This window comes from Babylonia areolata, chromosome 23 (assembly GCF_041734735.1).
Source record: "Babylonia areolata isolate BAREFJ2019XMU chromosome 23, ASM4173473v1, whole genome shotgun sequence".
Lineage (NCBI taxonomy): Eukaryota > Metazoa > Mollusca > Gastropoda > Neogastropoda > Buccinidae > Babylonia > Babylonia areolata.
In genome coordinates this window covers 49,285,334-49,308,039 of record NC_134898.1, presented here as the reverse complement: position 1 = coordinate 49,308,039, position 22,706 = coordinate 49,285,334, and the positions used below count along the sequence as shown (strand labels likewise).

The window sequence follows — 22,706 nt, the reverse complement described above, 5'->3', positions numbered from 1 at the left end:
ATCCCCGCCGCTGTTTTCGTCGACGAAACGGTGCGTCGATGTGGCGGAAATGCAGCACAGTTGAGTTTCTGTTTTGACGTAACAATAGCGCTAATTGTGTGACAACTCAAACGCTTGTTTATTTCACAGTACGGTTAATTCCATGAAATCCTGGCTGACATGTTGATGAGTCGTTTTGCCGAGTAACCACGATTGCCATCAGTGTCGGTTTTCATGAAATAATAAATTCTTGGTGATTTAATGAAATCTCTCAGTGCAAACATCATGGAGTTATTTCACGAAATCAGCCGGTAAACCCCACATGTACAGGCGAACTTCATCAGCCAGTTTTAGATTTTAAAAAGCTATCAATGACTGTTCAAGTTCCACTTCATATGCTAAGCAAGCATAAGTAAAGGTCACGATGACAGAGTGAACATTACAATTAATTAACAAACGTTTAAATTCCACCCTAGTAAAATGACACCAGTTTAAAATCAAGATAAAATTCATTGGTTGGGAACGGGGCAATTCGGGCTTCTGTGGCAGCGAGAATCACAGAGCAACTTTGTCCGAAAGCATCTGCCGCTAAGTTGTTGATCGGAATTTTTGTGGTGCCGTTACAGTCACATCTATTCAAGAAAAAACAAATTGTCCCTCCGCAGTATTCGACTGGACAGAGACTGGTGACAGTACAGAGAGTCACGCGCGCTGCAGGTCAAACTGATTCCTCGGATAGTCCTTTCCGGTTAAACTCCTGCTTTAACTGCTTGTGTGTGTGTGTGTTGGTCCCCGTCCAGATTCCTGCTGAAATCAACACCTGTCGTGATATATTTCGGGGGAAATTTCTTCACCCAGTGCTTCTCTTCAGCACCTTTCTGCCAGTCTGCGATACTGGACCAAGGTAAGGTGTCAGTGCATCACTGACTTTGTGATTTGAACTTTGCTGTCTGTCGCTCTTTGCTCAGTTTGACAGGTCGGAACTTGCAACAGGTAGCTGGCGAAACTTGAAAGTTTGAACTCCGCGAGATGAGGTCATATTTGGACACTGTTCTTGAAATCGCTTAAATCGTTATTGATTTCCAGAAGTCTCTGGTGACCACATGCAGTGGTTTATACGATATAACTCAGTAAAACTTTCAGGGATGTCATGAAATAACTGGTTTTACAATCTCACAGCTACATGCAACCAACCCACTGTTAATCGACAAGCGGTCATGGTTGCACATTTCTTGCTGATTTAGCTCAGTGTTGAGGGAATATCAAAAAAGGCGCGGGCGCGCACGCGCACACACGCACACACACACGCACACACACACACGCACGCACACACACACGCACACACACGCACACACGCACGCACACACATAACACACACACACGCACACACACACACACACACACACACACACACACACGCACACACACACACACCACACACACACACGCACACACACACACACACACACACACACACACACACACACACACACACACACAAACTGAAACGAAATCCACCAGTAACCCCCTTCTCCCCCACCCCCATCCTCCAAAAAAGTAATAAAACTATAATGACAATGACATAAAAATATAAACAGCAACAAGAACAATGATATAGTAATTATCATTATTATCATCCTTGTCATATCATACCATTATTATCACTTTCCTTCTTCTTTTTTTTATTGTAAAAACAAAACAAAAAAAACCACCAAAAAAACACCCACCAAAAAACCGAAACAATAAAAACAAACGGCAAAGAACTTGAAAGCAGATTTTAGATACCATCTGCAGGCACACACACACACACACACACACACACACACACACACACACACGCGCCAGAAGGTTTACTCGATATATCTGGTTTTATAATCATACCGTCCTTTATTTGTTTAGGTCTTTCTTGTCACATTTCTGCCAATGATTACGTGTTCGAGCTGATCCATTCATAAACTCAGCCGAAGAGTTGTCCGAACAAATGCAGCGCAAACAAAGGCAGTTCCGGTTGTGGGCTGCCCATGACGTCATATGACCTACTTCACGCTCTGCAAGCGACGAAAGGTCCACCATGAAACCGTGTCTGCAAACGCTCCCCGTATTACCCAAAAGCGCGTCTGTTGAGTGAGTGGACATTCCATGCATTCCAGCTGTTTCGCGTGCTCGTGCAGTGGTCAGTTGGCGCGAGTGAGTGGATTGTCCAAGTGTTTGAGCTCTTGTCACATTTGTGAAGAACGTGACAACTGAGAACCAACTCAGTGTCAGACAGCACTCTACATTAATTTGGACAACTTGAGATCTGAGATGGACACACAGCTTTTCACAATAAAGTAATGCAGGAAAACTCGACCTTGTAGGAGACGGAGTTTTAGATAAGTTTGAATTATTTTACCGCATATCGGACATGGACACACATTATACATAATTATGTGGGGTATACGTTGGAATCATTGCTGTCCGTGTCATTGCTCCCGCTTGGATCAGCCGTTCTCTCCTGTGTTACTGCTGCACGGCAAAGCCACGAACAGCCGTGCACATTCAGCCGTCGTCACTTGACACAACAAAAACAGAGACCAGTGAATACTCTGTATGAAAATGCATTAACTCACTCAGTACGGCCAGTCCTCTCTTCTCCTCTACACAGACCCCTCGGATGTCCAGTGGGTGTCTGAATGACCCAACCTTTAGCTTCCGTCGTCAGAATTGTGGTATTCTTTGTCAACATTCACGTCTTCAGTATAAGAGCCTTCCGCTTGCAATATTTTGATGATGGTAATTGGGGTGAAACGCTGTTAACGTCGTCTCTTTCGCCGTTCGTATGGAGAGAGTTAACAGAATGCAGTAGGCATTGGATCAGGCGCCATGGCAGATTCGGTGAGACGTGGGACTTCTGATCCAGCGGTCAGACCTCGCCGGGTCCGATCTAGTTTCCTCACTCGGTTCACTTGTCCCTTGTCCCAGTGCGGTGAAGGGTCATGGGACCGTTACATTTTAACCATTGATTGGTACTGTCAGTTTGTTTGGGGGGAAATAAATGGACAGAACCAAACCATGAACACCCCAAAATAGTGAAAATAAACAAAACTTGTTAAGTGTTTTCGAACATTTTGTAATGTCTGCGGATTCATAGGCACAACATTGCATGGAAAACGTTTTGGTCAAACGCGCGAAAGACCTATAATTCTTTTATTTGGACGTACGGCAGAGCGGCATGTATGTTTCTTCAGTCTTTCTTTCTTTCTTTCTTTCGTTTTTTTATTCCATTATACGATTGATATCAACTTGTTTGCGAACCTGTCGTGGTTATTACATACTGGATGTTTTCTTGTTTCCATAACCCATCGAACACTGACATGGATTACATTTTCTATAACGTGCAAAATCACGTCTGCGCATTCTGTTGACCACTTGGAGATCGGAAAAATCTAAACCTTTTACCCACCGGGTGCGCCGAAACCAATGATCAATAACTCGAGAAAAACGGGCTAGAATCCCGCAGCGTTCTAACAATTCGGCCACCTTGGTTACCTATGTAGTGCACACTGTACTGTACTACTAGTGGACACGTACTCCTGAGCTGGAAGTGGGAATCGACTTACTTTAACCCTACCACTCCCTCTAAACATGGTTCTCTCTTCCATTCCCGAGAAATCGACACTCATAAGTCCGTGAGGAATCCAGACTTGTGAGCAGGCAGCGTTGTACTGAGGAGTTGGACATGGGTTGGGAAGAGGGGTGGGGGGTGCGGCGGTAGTGTTGGCATTCAGATTGTTCGGTGCTAGGGTCAAGTTGTGTATCTGTTACTTCTGGGGGGTTGCGGTGATAGAGGGGGCGTTCTTTCTTCCGGGTGGGGGAGGTGGAGGGAGGTATGGGGAGGGGTCGGGGGGACTGGCAAGTCCATCAGCGTGTTGGGTTTGGCTGGCATTCCAATGGGGATGTCCTTTCTGTCCGTGGACGGAGGGGTGAAGTGAAGCAAGTGAACTAGGCCTTGTATGAAGCAGCAAATACCAGGGTCGCGAATAATGGTACGTTGAGAGGTCATTGAAAATATGTGTAAGTTCACGTCAGTAGTCGGTACCGCACTTTCGAATTCAGGAAGAGCAGAGCGATAATCAGTACAGGCAGAGTATATCATATAGATATCGGATGTCATCAGTCATCATGCGATGTCGCATGAGAGCTTTGCTGATGACACACAACTTTATCAGTCGGCTTCCATAGCTGAATTTGATGCACTGGTGACTCAAACACAGGAGTGCATTGCTGGCCTAAAGGACTGGATGACTCTCAACAAGCTGCAATTAAATGATGATAAGACTGAATTGATGATAACCTGTCCAAAGAAGTTTCGTCAACATCCTTCCTTTCCTGACTCTGTTCTGATCAATAGCACACCTGTTTCACTTTCTCCCTCTGTTCGCAGTCTTGGTGTAATCCTAGACCAGTCTCTTTCCTTCCAACAGCACATTTCGAATATCTGTAAAGTTGCCTATTTGGGACTGCGTAGAATCAGCTCTATCCGCCACTATCTCTCAACCGATGCAACCAAGACACTTGTATGCTCTCTGGTTCTCTCAAGATTAGATTACTGCAACTCTCTTTTGGCCGGCCTTCCCAAATATCTGTTAGACAGACTCCAACGAATTCAGAATAATGCTGCCAGACTCATTTGCAGAGCTTCTAAATTTGACCATGTTTCTCCTCTCTTTAAGTCTCTCCACTGGTTGCCTGTTTCTGATCGAATAGACTATAAGCTATCCACTCTGACCTTTTCTGCAGTCAACGGATCTGGCCCCAAGTATCTTTCTGAACTCATCCATATCTATACCCCGTCTCGCCAGCTCCGTTCTTCCTCTGATACTCGACTTCTCAGGATACCTCACGTTAGAAGTAAGACCTATGGACACAGATCGTTTTCTTTTCAATCGCCAAAGACGTGGAACAAGCTCCCTGATAACCTCCGTCATTCCTATTCCCTCGTATCTTTTAAATCTCGTCTCAAAACTCACCTTTTCCCTCAGCAATAAGTTCAATTGTGGCAGGTCCACTTCCTTTGCGTTAGCTGTGCTTGACTATGTGTGTATACATATGTATGTGTACATAACTACATGCATGTATATGAATGTGTATTGTGTGTGCATGTGTTTATGTAAGTTTGTGTTAGGGTAGCTGTTAGATACACGTGTATGTTAAAATGTATGTATGCAGCGTGTGTGTGTGTGTGTGTGTGTGTGTGTGTGTGTGTGTGTGTGCGTGTGTGTGTGTGTGTGTGTGTGTGTGTGTGTGTGTAGTCACATTTTGGTGTGTGTATGTGACATAGATATGATGTATTATGTTAACAAAAGCGTTTTTGTAAAGCACCTAGAGCAGATTTCTGGATAGTGTGCTATATAAGTATCCATTATTATTATTATAGATATGACGGGACGGACCAGTTCAGTGTCTCCCTCAATCTGAATTTCAGAGTGTGTTTAACCGTGTCTTTAGTCAGTGAGGTTAAATATACGTCAGTCCACTGTGTCATAAAATAATACCACCTTTCTTCTCACGGGAACGTTGTTCTGTAATTATAGTCACAATATCGATCTAAAAAAAAAATCTTAGAAGGAAAGCTGGTGTACAAATATATGGCATTCCCATGCCTTGCCAATTGAAGCAATAGTAGATCGCAGACGAAGGATGTGTAGCCGAGTGGTCAAAAGATAAAAGTGGTAATAGTAACAAGAAGAAGTAGAAGGAGCAATTTCGACTGACCGTAGCTCTGACCGACTCTCCTATGTGGCCGCTCGACTTGACCGAAGCATTCCGAAGTTAATCATGCAGACACCGGGATTATGCACACAAGGCAGTTCCGAGAAACTGGTTCTGTGTGGGCGGATAAGAATGAAAAGGTGGCGTGGGAGAGGCTTCGTCACTGCAAGGCTAAGTGTATGGTCAATAGAACAACAGAGATCCCATAATTTTAACGATAGTCTGTACAGCCTTCGGTGCGGCGAATTCATATCCACTATATCCTGGGCACGGCATAAGAAAGGCCGGGTCCAATCGACCTCTCCTTCCGCCGGTTTAGCCTTCCCCAACCAAGAAGATCGATAGTAATGGAACGTTACGGCTCTTTCAGTCCGTCACAATTATTCCCAATGTCAAACCGAAAAACTGACCCCTGAGTCTCCACAGAACTGCCGTCTTCCGTTCTGCTTGCCGTCTTTGTCGTAGATCTTGTTCTGGTTGTGCGTTGGTGAGTGTGTTCACTTTGCTTCTTTACCTGCAGGAACTCTTGTTTGTGTACGGTGAGCTATGTTGTATACCCGGCTTTGGTAAAAACATTTTTTTAGTGACACTTTAATAAGCTTTTATTCTTTAATATTTATTTTTTTGTTCTAACTTAACCAACATCTTCGTCAGTACGTCCTTTTATGCCGGCGATTGGTTACGACTCGAATGCATGTGTGTATGATTTTTTCTTTTTTTTCTTTTCTTTTTTTTTTTTTGGGGGGGGGGGGGTGGTATTTTTTCTCAAGGCCTGACTAAGTGCGTTGGGTTACGCTGCTGGTCAGGCATCTGCTTGGCGGATGTGGTGTAGCGTATGTGGATTTGACCGAACGCAGTGACGCCTCCTTGAGCTCTACTGATACTGATAGCGATACTCTTCTCGGCAGTTGTTGGTTTTTTTTGTTGTTTTTTTGTGTGTTTTTTTTTTGTTTTTTTTTTACGTTTGGCCGGAGGTTGAGCGCGAAGTGGGAGTGTTTATTTGCATGTTAATGTGCACGAACTCTTGTTTGTGTACGGTAGGCTATTTTGCAGGTATACTATGATGCTTTGGCAAAAAACAGTTTTTTAGTGGCGCTTTTAATGAGTTTTTATTCTTTGATATTTGTTGTTTGCACAAGACCTACATCTTCGTTGTTCGTCCTGTCATGCCAGCGATTGGTTAGTTCAATGCATGTGTGTATGACTGTTGAATGTGTGTACATTTTAAATTCAGTAAGCGCCACGAGCTCCATGACTGATCGAGGGGTTGAGCGTTACGCTCCATTATCAGTATTGTCATCAGTCATGCAGTGACGGACCGGAGGACACTCATGCCATAGCAGGCTACATAGCTCCTACGCGCGTGCACACATACACAAAAAACCCTCACACGCACACGCGCGCGCGCACACACACACACACACTCTCTCTCTCTCTCGGCTCACACACACAGTACACACGCGCGCGCGCTCTCTCTCTCTCTCTTTCACACACACACACACACACACACACACACACACACACACACACACACACACACACACACACACAGAGCCCATACTAGAGGAGGATATCCTCAGTTTCTTCTAAAACCCATGTTCCTTCGACTGTTGTGGAGGTCACGGGACTACTCAGTGATGATTATAATTATGCAGCGGCCAACGCGAATTGTCGCACTGGCACTGTAAATGAGCTATGAGAAAATTTAATGGGTTCTGGTTCCACGAATAGAGGAAAAGATGTATGAAAATATCTCACTGCAGACAGAGATGAGCTGCTTTGGTCTCAGTTCACACTGAAGAGAAGAGTGATAAGGTGATGCCAACACATCTGCAGCCTTCGCCAGGATCAGGAGGTGTAGCCTGTCCGGACCTGGTGATTTGCCTGTATGAAGCCCACTCAAACGTTTCTTAACCTTTTCAACTTCTTCTTCTTCGTTCGTGGGCTGCAACTCCCACGTTCACTCGCATGTACACGAGTTGGCTTGTACGTGTATGACCGTTTTTACTCCGCCATGTTGGCAGCCACACTCCGTTTTCCGGGGTGTGCATGCTGGGTATGTTCTTGCTTCCACTAACCCACCGAACGCTGACATGGATTACAGGGTCTTTAACGTGCGTATTTGATCTTCTGCTTGCGTATACACACGAAGGGGGTTCTGGCACAAGCAGGTCTGCACATATGTTGACCTGGGAAATCGGAAAACAGTTCCACCCTTTACCCACCGGGCGCCGTTACTGAGATTCGAACCCGGGACCCTCAGATTGAAAGTCCAATGCTTTAACCCGCACCCGGCTATTGGGCCCGTCAACCTTTTCAACTAATATGCCAATGTCCTTTAGTTCGCTTGTGGAGGTGTAGCGAGGTGGTTCGCTCAGTTCACTAACCAAAACGCCTTTGAAGAAGTTGTTCAGCAGTTCAGCCTTTTCATGATCAGTCGAAGCCTGTGAGCCGTCATCACTTCTTAGATCTGCAACGCTGCACTTGGTTGTTGTCTGCTTTTTGAGATAAGACCAGAAGGATCTGGGGTACGTTCTTCTTTGCCTGTGCTGCAACAGTTTTTTGTTTGTTTGTTTGGGTTTTTGGGGGTTTTTTTAAAGTCTCTCTGAGCCGGCTTTATGTAACTCTTTTACTGAAGCTGCATCTGGCATTCCCACGCCCCCGTTTTCCAAATTATGGGAAAGTTCATGGTCGTCCAGTGCAGTTTAACATTCCTGAACAGGGTATCGACAATGTCAATTTGGTTTGACCTCGATCTGTTAAAGCAATAATAGTAGGGTTGAACAAACAGGGTTCGTCAAACGGTCAGCATTTGTGAACAAACATGAAGAAGAAGAATAACTTGCAGGATTACATGACGAAAGGTTTGAATGACTAGAACTGTTAAAATAATTTAAATTTGATTAAGGAAACTGTAAAACAAAGTACAGTTGTTGGGTTTCTCCTTTTCACGCGACTTCCTTTTCGCGATTCTTGGATTCTGTTTGCTTGGGCCGGGTGGGTATTTCTCAGCTTGACCGTTCCTGGGTTCTGTTTGCTTGGGCCGGGTGGGTATTTCTCAGCTTGACCGTTCCTGGGTTCTGTTTGCTTGGGCCGGGTGGGTATTTCTCAGCTTGACCGTTCCTGGGTTCTGTTTGCTTGGGCCGGGTGGGTATTTCTCAGCTTGACCGTTCCTGCACACCAATCTGGCAATTCCGTCCCCAGACTTCAGTGATTCTTCTTCTTCTTCTTCTTCCGGATGATGCCCAGGGTCAACCAGTTGACCAGTAACGGCATTTTGTGGTGGCGGGTTCCAGTTTTTTTATTTATTTATTTTTTTTAATCAAGTGGCAGTGACTCAGCAGAGTGCCACCTTCTTAAGAGTTGAGGCATCAACAGTGTCCTGGGGCAGAGCATTCCAATCACAGATTGTTTTTGGAAAGAAGGCATTCAGCCTGATGCCCACTCTACAGGGAATCCTGTCAAATGTTTTGTTGTGTGCTCTTCTGGCCTGTTGTTGCTGGTAGAGGTGAGGGCACTTGACTTTGGTCATGTCCCTGCTGATCTTATGTAGCATGACAAATCTGGCTCTCCTCCCAGGCCGTTCCAGGGTTTCCCACCCCAGTGTCTGCAGCAGTTCAGTGACACTGACTGTCCCTTGGTGTTTATTGAGGGAAAATCGTGCTGCTCTTCGTTGCACCGTTTTTGTTTTGTCTCTTTCCTGGCGGTGGGGCCCCATGCTGTACTGGCGTATTCGAGGATAGGGCATATCAGGGATTTGTAGGCGAGTGACTTTATTTTGATTGACGCCTTCCTCAGGTTCCTTCGTAGGAAGCCGAGTGTCCTGTTTGCCTTTGTCACCATGCTGTTGATATGGTTGGTGAAGCGGACATTGGACTGGAGTGTGACGCCAAGATATTTAGTGGCTGTCACAGATTCCAGCCAGTGACCGTGCAGATGGTACTCCCGAGGACTGCTGTTTCTCCTCGTGGTGCACGTGAGGACACTACATTTTTCAGGATGGAATTTCATCTCCCATTCATCTTCCCAGGCCTCTAGTTTCCTCAGGTCATCTTGCAGGGTGTCGTGGTCGCTTGGGGCAGTGATGAGACGGGACACAGCAGTGTCGTCTGCGAAGAGGCGAGCAGGGGATCTCACTCGCGATGCTAGGTCGCATATTTATACCAGGAACAGGCATGGACCAAGCACTGAGCCCTGCGGTAATCCTGATCTAAGTGGAGTGTGCCAAGACCTCTTTCCGTCCACAGCCACAGACTGTTTTCTGCTATCCAGGAAGCTCTCAATCCATGAGTTGGTGATGTTTCTGAGGCCGTAGTGATCAAGCTTATGCAGCAGGAGAGAATGATTAACTTTGTCAAACGCTTTAGTCCATCACCACAACGTCAGTTTCGTCTCTCCCCTCAACGTTGGCAGTAAGCTCGTCGAGAAACTCCAGGAGCTGTGTCTCACAGGAGCGGTGGCGGCGGAACCCGTGTTGTTCATCGCCCAGTATGTAGTTCTCTTCCAGGTGAGTCATGAGCTGGCTCACTATGATGTGTTCCAGCACTTTACAGGGCACACTGGTCAGAGATACTGGGCAGTAGTTTGCTGGGTTGTAGTATTCACCCTTCTTGTAGATGGGGTGACTGTCGCCACTCTCCAGTCACCCGGGACCTGTCCTGAGTCAAAGGAGCGCTGGTAGATCCGTGTCAGGGTAGGGGCCACTTCGAGGGCACATTCCCTGAGAACTCTTGGTGGCAGACCATCGAGGCCAGTGGCCTTGGTTGGGTTTAGTCCAGCAAGGAGCTTGTGTACACCAGCTTCAGTGATGGTGATGTTGCCCATAGTTGGATAGTCCTCTCTGTTGCCCTGCATGTTGGATTCATTGCTGAATTGCTCGGCATGTATTTGTCTCCATTGCTAAAAGCGCTGTCAAACTGGGCGTTGAGAGCTTCAACCTTTGCTTTGGAGTCCGTGATCAGTTTACCCTGAACCTTGAGAGGGGCTACTCCGGAATTAGAGGACTTCTGGTGTTTGACTTAAGTCCAGAAGCGTTTATTACAGGGCCTTGTGTCTTCTTCTGTGTTCGTTTGCGAGAAGAGTCTCCGTATGTAATTCCAGTATGCAAGCCGGAGTTTTCTTTGGATCTCCCTCTCCAGGGCCTCAACTTGATCTTGGTAATGAGCCTGGCATCTCCTCCAGTGATCTGCGGTATCTGATTCACTATGCAGGCCTGGTGTGCGGGGGTGGGTGTCTTGCGTTCTGTGATCTACTGTCCCTTGTTTTTCATTTTCCTGTACTTGCGGTCCCTTTTCCTACAGAGACGGTGCAGTTCAGCGGTGAATCAGGAGCAGAAAGCCTTTGGTCTTGCTGTCTTGTGGGGGATGTTCTTTGCCATGCCTGTGCACAGCGAGGTCTTGAAACGCTGCCACATCTGCTCCACTGAGGTGTTGTCATCCATGGCGTCAGAGTCTGGTTGGAGGCTGCGCATGTCTGCCTTCAGTCCCTCCAGTTGGCCTCATTGTACAAGGGGATCTGTCTTGGTGGGTTGGTCTTCCTGGTCACACAGGTAAGGAACTCACAGTAGACTATCTCATGGTCAGACAGTCGGGGGACCATTTCCCCATGGGGGATCAGTTCTGGTCGGCTGGTCAAGATGAGGTCAAGTGTGTTCTGCCCTCTGGTAGATTCATGGACCATCTGTTCCAGACCGAGGTCATCCAGCAGATCAAGGAAAGACTGGTGAAGTCCAGGGCACTGACATTCTGGCTTAATAGAGACTGTCTCTGGGTCAGAAATCCAGTCAAAGCCGGGGAAGTTGAGATCACCAGCAATTAGAATCCAGGCATTCTCAAAAATGGCCGCCCTTCTGAGACTTTTCTCAAAGTCGTTGAAGCTTGCCTCATCGCTGACGTCAGGGCGATAGTAGCAGCAGATGTAGAGTGATCTGTGGCCAGGTGTCAGCACCTTCACCCAAATCGCTTCGCAGTCTGTAACTAGCTCTGGGACCAGTGTGCACTGCAGCTCCTCTCTTGTGACTATAACTGAGGACGCCACCACCACCTCTGCCTCCTCTGTCCTTGTAGAAAGCCCTGTAGTGAAGGCAGGAATTCTGCCAGAGTCCTTACTATCTGGACGGAGCCAGGTTTCTGTCCCAAAGACAATGTCTGGTTTGATGCTGTCGAAAAGATGCTCTATTTCAGCTCGTTTTCCGCTGACAGACTGAAAATTGACATTAAGCAGGCAAAGGGGCCTTGACTTCTGTTTATTCTGTTGACTGGCTCTTGTTAGTGTTGCCAGCAGTGAAGGGGCCGCGCTTGAAGTCAGTCTCTACAGGTCAGTGATGGCAGAGAGCTGTCGTTGAAGTGTGAGGTGTGGTGGTGTTCCGCTTCGATACCAAAAAGGTCGAATGCAGTCTGACTGTAGTCAGTTGGACTGCCGCATGACACCTTGGACGATTCCAAGCTCTGGTATGTCAGTATGCTGTCCAATGCTCTGGCACTGAAGACTGACTGATGCATGAAACCAGAGACCACAGGTTTCACGCACCACTCCTCTGTCCAGCCTACAGTTCTGTCACAGGTACCACATGGTGTGTGTGTGTGTGTGTGTGTGTGTGTGTGTGAAGATTCCTCAGCTGTGGACTGGGACTGTGGGTTGGTTGGACTGATCTGGTGATTGCGACTGTGGGTCACGTCACTCTGTTTACTTTGTGGGGTGAAATAGACCAGGGTTTGGCTCCGGAGCGTGTGACAGAGACAACTGCAGACTGACTAGGTACAAAAGTACGAGTGTACTGTGATAAGGTCTTCCCTTCTTCAAATCTCTCGCTCTGCCTGTAGCCTGGATGAAGGTGGCTGGACCTGGTCCAAATGTGCTCATGACATTCTTCTTTTGGAAGTTTATGCCGCAGATGTTGGTGTTTTTTTGGTGTTTTTTTTTTTCTTTAATTGCTTCTTTTTAAGTTCCTTGTACGGAACTTTTTCACCACTCTCTGTCCAGTTGCTTGCTATCCAAGCAGACAGTCAGACAGGCTGCCCAAAATGAGGAGTAAGAAACGTTGTCATGATTTTCTGTGGTTGTGACCCCTTAATTTTGCATATGACCTCTGAACCCTTGTGAACGTGACGTAGGGACTGACATTTTTATTTTGGGGGGATTGGCCTGTTTTGCGCAATTCAGATTCGAAACCTGCGCAGTTCGGTTTTCTTACGAGAATGGGTGATCTTTGCAATTGAGTTAACATTTATGCACACGCTTCAAGGTGACGTGGAACGAAACCGGAAGATTTGCCGATAGGGAAACTGTGAGCCAGTGAGTGGCATTTATTTTTAAAAACAATTATTTGAACGCCGCTTCCGTTATGGGGGTGTGACAGTTCTTGGATGAAAAAAAAATAGATGGTGTCCTTTTCTTTGATTTTTGAGTTGGTCAGGCATTTGACGCATGTTAATGTGGTCCCGTGCGCTTTAGTTTTGCCATGGCCTGCTTTTGTGAAGGCTGTGTTTTGACACGGTGGTTCTTTGAAACAGAAAGGGAAACTTGCATGAATTGTCAGAAATCTTTTTCTCGTGTTTTTCCCCAGTAAGTTTCCACATTATTGCTCGTAGGCGGGTAGTCAACTCATCAATCCTCATTTCTTCCCCACCACTACTCAGTGTGACTGGCGGAGTGAACAACCACGCCCTGTAAAAAACACAGTCACTCTGTCTTGAGGGAAACATATGCTGGACCTGTGTTTTAGATTCCGTATATATGACGACCCATCCTAAAAATTCAAGGCCATCATGTACGTATATTTACAACTCATTACACGTAGAATAGGATCACCATATATGTTATATACATTGTTGGATGTTAAACCACCGCATGTGTCCCAAGCTGTACATGTGGGTGGGGCATGGGGGTGAAGGTGTCTGCTCTGTACTCAACATAGTCCAATGATGATGATCTGATCCAAAGTTCTGCAAAGCGTGTTGAAGTGTTTTTGTTTCTTAATTTTTACACATTTCTTCTGAAGAAACAGCAAACAAGCCTCTAGTATAGGATCTCATGTCTGATCCATATAGGACAGACTTTATATTATGGAGGGATGCATTGAATTAGGTTGATTGCTGTTATGACACATGTTGGTCATTAGTTTTGTTTTTCCTATGGTATGTTACATTTCTAATCTCCTTCCTTAAAAGAATGTTGAAATGCTGCATCTGCTGACAAGTGTATTGGGTGTAGACTAGGTGAGGCATCTTCTGACAAGTGTATTGGGTGTAGACTAGGTGAGGCATCTTCTGACAAGTGTATTGGGTGTAGACTAGGTGAGGCATCTTCTGACAAGTGTATTGGGTGTAGACTAGGTGAGGCATCTTCTGACAAGTGTATTGGGTGTAGACTAGGTGAGGCATCTTCTGACAAGTGTATTGGGTGTCGGCTGGGTCAGGCATCTGCTGACAATTGTATCCGGTGTAGACTAGGTGAGGCATCTGCCTAAAAAAAAAAAGAGGTTTTCACTGGTGTGGAAGTGAAACTGAAACTGAAACTTGATTTGTAGCATGCATATTATTGACATCCATATCCTGACAACTGCGTTACTCTGTAGTTTATGGCTTCTTCATTTTCTTCTTCCTCAACTCTGAACAATCACTGGGGCGCCACACAGGAGGACCAATCACCAGATATTCCTTCAGGTTTATCAGTTGTGTGTCAGAAACTGGGTTTCTGCACACACACACACACACACACACACACACACACACAAAAAAAATTAATGGTTTTACTGTTCATTCTGCAATGTTGTCAGTCCATCTTTTCTTTTCTGTCTTCACTTTCTTCTCCCTTCCTTAACAGTTCCTTGGAGGATTGTTTCAGAATGGTAGTGGTAGAGTGGAGTTTAATGACATATTGGCTTTACGTCCTTAAGGTCAAGCTGTTCGTGGCTGTGGTCTTTTCCATGGGTGTGTGACGTGGTCAAGGCGTTGGTCCTGTGGTCTTGTTCGAGGAGGGTCCTTGCTGTGTGCTGGCCGCCGGTGATGTCCGTGGTCCGTGCTGTGTCCTGGCTGTGTTCGGGTGGTGGAGTCCTGGTTGTCAGTCCGAGGCTGGTCCTCAGAATGGCCATTGGATCGTGTTATATGGCCATACCAGCGTAGCTTTCTTGTCTTAACTGATGTCAGCAGATCGTCATGATCTATGGTCCAGTGTGTGCCTGATGGTCTGGCACACTTGTCCATTGGTGATGTGATCTGTGTGTCTGATGTTTAGTATCTTGCAGTAGCACCTCATTCCCATGGCTTGAAGCCTCCTTTCCAAATCCACCATGAGGAAACCATGTCTAATTGCCTTGAATGCATTCAGGAGGATGGAATATGCCAATGCACAACTGGAGTCTTGTGTTTCATGGTGATGTTGCTGTCCTTCCCTGTAGGTTTCATTCTGGACAGAGCTGATGTTGTCTTTGCTACCTTTGAGGGCTCATGAGGCTTGCTATATTTGTACATGGCCCTGGCTGCCAGCAAAAGAGAAGCATTGAAATTCTTACTGAAATTAAAAGCAAGTCCCCAGTGTGTGCGCGCGCACACACACACACACACACACACACACACACACACACTCATTCACTGACTTACAAGCACACATGTGCATGCGCGTGCACACACACACATATGGTGACATGCATACAAAAACTTCTACAAACGCACACAATTTAAGTCCACTCGCACACAAAATTCATGCAAGTATGCAAACACATTGTCACTTGTGTACATGTGTGTAGACAGTCACTTCACTTCTTTGTGTGTTGATTGCTGTTCAGAATAGTTTTCCCCAGTACAGTTCCAGTCTTCTCACAAGATATAGTGAGAGACAGGATTAGGGTTTGCAAAGTGGAATTTAAATCAAAACACATGCTTTGGAATTTCATCTGAAACACATTCATGTGTAACAATATGTGTGTTTGCAGATTAATGTCATAGTTAAAAGAAAATGAGAGATTGGAAAAGAAAAAAAAAAGAGTACAATCTATATATAATCAATATCACATTTAGTAGATGAAAATTTTACATTTATATGTTTAACTTTAAGCTAACTGGCAAATGTTCTGGATTTTTAACATGAAAGATGAACACCAAATGAATAGATACATATAAAATGCATAATTTTTACATGGAGAAAAAAAAAGCATCATCATCATATATGGCTTAACTATTATCAATTGAGGAAATTTGTGATTCACATAAATACCACATTATCAGTGGTATTAAGTGATTATAAGCATTCCAACAGACAGTTGATGACAGAAATATGTTGATCATATGTTTTTCGGCAGTAGATACATTCTTCAAGATGGTAGCTGCCTTCATGTTGTGACCGAGTATTGTTCTAATGTCAAGTGCATGTGCTTTAGTAACCTGACAATTGAACATATAATTTTTGACTGTGGCTTGATGAAGCCTTATGTACACGAAAGTGTGTCTTCACAAGTGACTGAGAACGTTGATGCTTTTGACTTTTTGCATTCATTATCAGTTGTTTCGCTTGTCAGTTTAACGACTTCTCTTTTACAAAGTCCTTTAAGTAATTTCCTGTAATTGTATTTAGATTTTTTCTTTTTGTCTTTTTTTCAAATTTCACCCACATTTCACTCTCATTTGCCCAGTTTCCCCCAACCCTCCATTCATTCACATCTCCCACCCCTTCTAACCGATAATACTCAAATAAATACTTTAACAAAATGTCTTCAGTCACCGACATGTGTGACAGGACATTAAACAAAATTCCTCCTCTCCCTCATGTTCGTGAACCAGTTGTAACGTGTTTGAAGAGCCTTAAGAGACCTACTGACCTTCCCAGAGATAACGTGGAATAAAAAATAAAGTATATTCAACCAGTGTCAATGTCACCGCATGTGGACAAGAAACCGGATTTGTAGCTTTTATAGAGGTGAATAAAATCTATTGTGAACCACTGTAAATTTATGTATGTTCTTTCTGTAAGAGTGTACAGACAGTGAATCTGTGTGTACATGTGTGAGAGAGTGAAAGAGCAAATTTTAAAGATTTCAGATTTGTTTCTCTCTGTTAACCAGTGCTTTTTTTTTGTTGTTGTAAATATTGCTGTTCTCTATGGTCTGTGCACTGAATATGGTAGTTAATGTGTGTCCTAAATTGTCCCTGGAGTGTTGCTAATCTACAGAGAAAACAACTGTATATGGAAGTAGATACTGCTCTTTCAAGATACAGGCTTTGTCAGTGTCATGGACACATGTATATATATGTCATGTGTCAGTACTATTAAGTACAAACAAACATGAAGGTATATACATATATATATGTATACAAGTTTGCACACACAGACATGAGTCGCACACACACACACATGTAGAATGTTACTTTTTTTTTCTTTTTCTTTTTTCTTGTTTTTTTTTAAGGGGATGAGGAGGGGTGGGGGTGGGGGGGCAGGAGGGGGGGGTCGTATTGAATGATGAAATTCATAATTAAAAAAAAAGAAGAAAAAAATTCTGAAAGACATGTATTGCATGTGAATGCTAGTCAGTTTGTGAAATGCTGAAAATTGTCAGGAATGATTTTCATGCATTCTTTTAACTTACTTGACACAGACGCATAGCTTTCCTGTACTATTCAGAATGTGCAGAAAAAAGTTTTGATTATTATTGTTTTTTACTTGTATTTTCCTGTAAAGTGTGCATGTTTTAGAAATGTTTGTTCAACAAGAAAATCTCTTTGTTTTTCTGCTCAGATGACCAGACTGATATTAGTGAGATCTGTTGCTGAATGTGTGTGTGTGTGTGTGTGTGTGTGTGTGTGTGTGTGTGTGTGTGTGTGTGTGTGTGAGAGAGAGAGAGAGAGAGAGAGAGGTGGGATAAGAATATATTTTAAACTGCAGGACGAATTAATGTCATGGACCCAGAGGTGACTTTATCACAGGTAGCAAAATCCCAGATGGTCAAAGCAAATTGATTGACATTTTGTGTGTGAGAGTGCATGTCAGCTATTCTGTGTGTGTGTGTGTGTGTGTGTGAGCATGACCGTGAAAAAACTAGTGGAGAAGCAAGAGAGAGGGAGAGAGACATACAGAGGGGGCAATCAAGGAGATTCATGATTCGAAAACTTTATTACTCAAGGATAAAGATTTTAGGCATTGTTTAGTCTTTCAGTCTGTCCATTTGACAACAATAACAACAACAACAATAATGATAATGACACAACAATATTAATGTTTGTAATTACTACTACTTTTACTACTGCTGCTATGAATGATGATGATGATCACCACCAACACACACACACACACACACACACACACACACACACACACTTATGCACATACAGAGACATGACCGAAGTGAGAAACAGATAATGAACAATGGTAAAGAGAACAGAGAAACACAACTATATCATTGTACATATACAGTAGTGATTGATTAGCTGATGCAGATGTTACAGATAATAACATCCAGTCAACTGGCGAAGAAGTAAAAAAATTCAAGCGCAAAAGGAAGAAAATTAAATAAAGAGAGAGAGAGAGCACAAACACACCAAAGTTTAAATGAGGGTGAAAGGATAAGCTTATGATTCTGAACACAATGGCCCCACCACCCCTCACCATGTGCCCTCTCAGAAACAAGACAAAACTGCACCGATCACATAAAGCAGTTTGTCTATATTAAAAAGTGAAGGAAAAAGTATAAGGTAATAAAAACAAAGCAAACCCATTACAAAATTTTATCGAACACACATATATATACCTGCATGCATGAATACACATGCTCACATGCACACAAATACACATCTGCACACACACACACACACACACACACACACACACACACACATTTGCATCAAATGTCACTTCCTGTGGAAAGACGTAAAACTGGAGATATGTTTACATAGATATAAAAAATACAATTAAAAACCCCCACCACACCCACAGATGTGTACATTGGACAACCGAGCAAAAGAACTAGCTTTTTGTTCGTTATCATAGCCTGTATACATGTTTACTCATTTCAGATAATTCATTGTGAAACCAGTAAATACTTTGCCAAAGCCGGTGGAATGGTATCGCTGTCACTGATATCAGCCTATCTACACATGTACACGTAGTACCTAAATCTAGATCATGTAATGTGAAACCAGTAAATACATTGTTGTCGATGTCAGGAGAATGGGTTTTGTCAGGCAAGGCTTGGTTTTTGTTAGTATGTTGGAAATACGCAATACACACAGCACCTCTCTCACACACACACACACACACACACACACACACACACACACACACACACACAGCACCTCACACACACACACACACACACACACACTCCCTCCCTCTCTCTCTCTCTTGTATGCATTGACACGACTGAAGATGTGACTTTGATTAAAGATTATTAAGTTAATGTATATGAAAAAAATCTCAGTTCTGATTTCCCATCTCCGTTCTCTTTATTTTCTTTTTATTCTTTTATCCTTCTTTCTCTTTCTCTCTGTCACTTTGTCTCCCTTTTCTGTTCCCCCCACCAACCCCTCACACCATCCATCAGTCCATTGTTCCTTGATTGAATTAGATAGGTAACCAAAGTCCAAAGATTTTACAATGGTGGTTTTGTTCATGAGTCATGTTTTTTGTTTCAGACCAGCAGTCCTGCTGACCCTTTGCCACAAGGCCCGTCTCAACATACCATCTCCCACAATCAGTTAGTTCATTGAGAATGAAAAGAGGACACAGTTGTTGTTTTTTGTTTTTGTCATGATGGGGGAAAAAAAAGAAACTGTGACAGCTGATTCACAATGAGGAATAGATGATTGTGCTGTGCTGTGAAGAATTGGCGGTTGTGCATTGTTGTTTAACAATAGGCGGTTGTGGGTGTCCGGCCTGAGTCAGCAGCGGATCACCCAGCTTTTGGATTCATATCACCATCACCTTCATTCTCTTCCACAAACAAAAAAGTACTGACGGTCAACAGTTTTTGGCCAGAGGTGAGTGGGTAGAGACCCGCTGGCCCGCTTGCAGTCAAGACCAGCAAAAAAGGTCTGTGGATCTGCCTTTGTTTTTTTCTTCGTCAGTGTGGTGCATTGACAAGCCAGAGACCCTGCAGAAATGAGACAGCTCAGGGAGGATGTTTCTGGTCCTGATAATGACGCCACAGAGCCGGGCAGAGACATTGGTCCTGATGAAGCCAGGTTAAGCTCTGTCTCGCAAGCCCCTGACACGACGGGCGAGCAGTCAGGACTCTTGGGTGAAGACGTCGTGGAAGATTCATTAACCATGAACGGACACACGCCTGGAAGAATGGTCCCCTGGCACATCAGTGCAGAGATTCTGGATGAATCGACGAACATACCGGACACTTGTGGGGGGTTCACCCAACATAGCAGACCTCGTCAGATGTATAATGGGTCTGATTACTACAAGTCAGAAAGGAACCGGCTGTCCACATTTTCAGACTGGAGGTACCAGAGAACGGTGAGAAAGGAGGACCTTGCACGGAACGGCTTCGTGTACACCGGAGCTGGCGACAGGGTGAGTTCAGTTTGTGTTTCAAGGAGGTGTCAGAATGGGCAGACAGATCCATATATATAGTTTAGCATCCAAAATTCCAGGAACTGAATTGAGGATGCTAAAGTGGGATGGAAAGAATCTCACTCAAATATCCTCAACTCCAGAGTGAATTTTGGATGCTAAAGTGGGACTTTGCCATATATGCTACACCACACTGCATGCTCAAAAACCAAAAAAAAGAGGAGCTGATGCCTGATCTTCATATTTAACTCAATGCACTGATCAGGCCATGAAAGCCATAGATACCAGGTAAAAAATATTAAAGAATAGAGAGGGAAGAAAAAAGTAATGATGAATAAATGAATTAAAAAAACAACAACAAAAAAACTATAAACAGATACATTAACAGGGTGAGCATGTGTAATATTAAAAAAAAAAAAAAAAAAAAAAAAAAAATTGACTTATCTTCTCCACAAGGAAGAGTAGCATCAAGTAGAATTAAACCGGGAAACTATACAACAGAGAGGGAAAGAGGAAGAAGGAAGTAAAGTACTTTGGAAAACTGCACAATTAATGCAGTTTTAGTCGTTCATTGTTTTTACAGGACCTACTGGTTTTACCCTGTGTGGTTTTCAATGTATGGGTAATTCAGTGATGTGTCTGTGGAAGTGTGTGTGTGTGTGTGTGTGTGAATGAGTGTGTGTGTGTGTGTGTGTGTGTGTGTGTGTGTGTGTGATTTTTATTTTTTCTTTAGTTTAAGGTCTTTTCACTGGTAAGTGATATTAGACGTGGGGAGAGGGGAAGTAGTACATGTGTGTACACACACGGGGGTTGGGGCCATGGGAAGAGGTGCTGGGATGACTGATACAGGAAAAGAGACGTAAAAGGTGGCAGAAGTTAACAGAAAGAACTCCGAAAGATTGAACTGAGACTGAGAGTCAAGTATTCGTAACTATTTCAAACATTCCTGCAACAGGGTTAAATTAAGTATAATCATTATTAGAAGAACAAAAAACAAAACAAAAAACAACATAATCAAAGGTAGTTACCAACTGGACTTTCATTAAGATATTCTGTGATTTGTCAGAGAAATATGGATAATTTTTCAAAATATTGTCCAAGGACAAAGACTTGTTCAGTGGAAACTGGTCAGTGAGTTTTTGAAAGGACTTTGGAACCAGTCCCCTCCTTCACCCCGCCCCCTCCCCCCCCCCCCCCCCCCCACGTGACATAACACTTTCAGAGGAAGGAGGTTGAGGAAGTCCTGAAGAGGATCTGATAACTCAGAAGAGGAAGAGAATAACTTTTATTGTTTTCAGTATCATTATCAGCAACAATGGTAAGGACAACCCACCCCCACACAGACCCACACGTACTCACACTCACACACACACACGCACACACGCACGCACACACACACACACACACACACACACACACACACACACACACACACACACACACACTGCAAGCACACATGCACGCAGGCATGCACACAAATATGCACGCGCATGCACATACACAGACACACACACACACACTCTCTCTCTCTCTCTCCATTCCCGACTCCCACTCTCCCCATTTCTTCCTTTTTGTATTCTCTTTTTTTTTTCTTCTGAGGGCAGGATGTTAAAAAGCTGTATAAGTTTTATCTTTTACCCTCAGTACAGATCATTTTGACTTGACTTGACACATACACACACCATGATTCACATATCATTTTATCTGTTTGTGTGTAGACAGATAGATAGAGAGAGAGAGAGATAAAGAGAGAGAGAGATAGAGAGAGAGAGAGAGAGTATTATATAAATATATATATATATGATGTCTCTGTGGCTGTGACCAGGTGAGGTGTGTCTTCTGCAACATCCTCCTGCGGCAGTGGGAGCCCTCAGACGTGGTGGAGCAGGAACACCTCAGGACCTCCGCCGACTGTCCCTTGCTGCAGGGCTGCAGCGTGGGCAACGTCCCTCTCCAGCCCCAACCAGCCTTCCCAGAACCCATGCCGTCCTGCAGTAGTCACACAACTCCTCAGGTAGCTGGTGCGTATATTCTGCAGTTTTAAGAAGATCAAGAAACTATTATGCGGCCCAACGCTTAGTTTATATCACAGATTGACATAAGCTTACAGTTGGACCAACAGCAAAGTGAGAGCTGTATGATCCATGGTTTCTCCACTGCAGTGGAAATTCATTTACAGCTTAGTCTTTTGTGAAGGACCATGACTCTCAAACTAGAAGGCAAGACTGCACTGGCCCTTAGTGCTGCAGCCCTGGGGGCTAGTTGGCCTTTGGGAACCATCCCAACGCTGACTGTCCTAAAATCCTCTTGGCCGAGAGAGTGGGGCTGTAACTTGGGCAAGACACACTTCACTATAATCAAATTCTAGCGGAGATAGTTTGGACAGCAGTTGCCTCCTCTGCTGTTCTGATGATCATAGTCAGATACAACTGACTATCATACAATGATTGATTTGGAATATGAATGAA

The 22,706-nt window shown here is 44.2% G+C and overlaps 1 protein-coding gene across 7 annotated transcripts in view; it reads left to right on the top strand.

Annotated features, from left to right (window-relative positions):
• The first annotated feature begins 6,198 nt into the window (after nucleotides 1-6,198).
• The window catches only part of LOC143298106 (baculoviral IAP repeat-containing protein 7-B-like), a 32,844-nt gene continuing 16,336 nt past the window's right edge, over nucleotides 6,199-22,706 (top strand). Inside the window, exons 1-3 of one of the 7 annotated variants that reach the window (XM_076610804.1) lie at nucleotides 6,199-6,217; nucleotides 19,350-20,238; nucleotides 22,064-22,259. In XM_076610804.1, the coding sequence (XP_076466919.1) occupies nucleotides 19,816-20,238; nucleotides 22,064-22,259 (619 nt within the window). In that variant the 5' untranslated portion in view covers nucleotides 6,199-6,217; nucleotides 19,350-19,815. Of the gene's footprint in view, nucleotides 6,218-11,978; nucleotides 12,292-12,452; nucleotides 12,487-12,847; nucleotides 13,024-13,051; nucleotides 13,294-13,342; nucleotides 13,499-16,517; nucleotides 16,642-19,349; nucleotides 20,239-22,063; nucleotides 22,260-22,706 lie in introns of those variants that run through there. The other 6 variants (XM_076610802.1, XM_076610801.1, XM_076610798.1 and 3 more) reach the window with 6 other exon arrangements.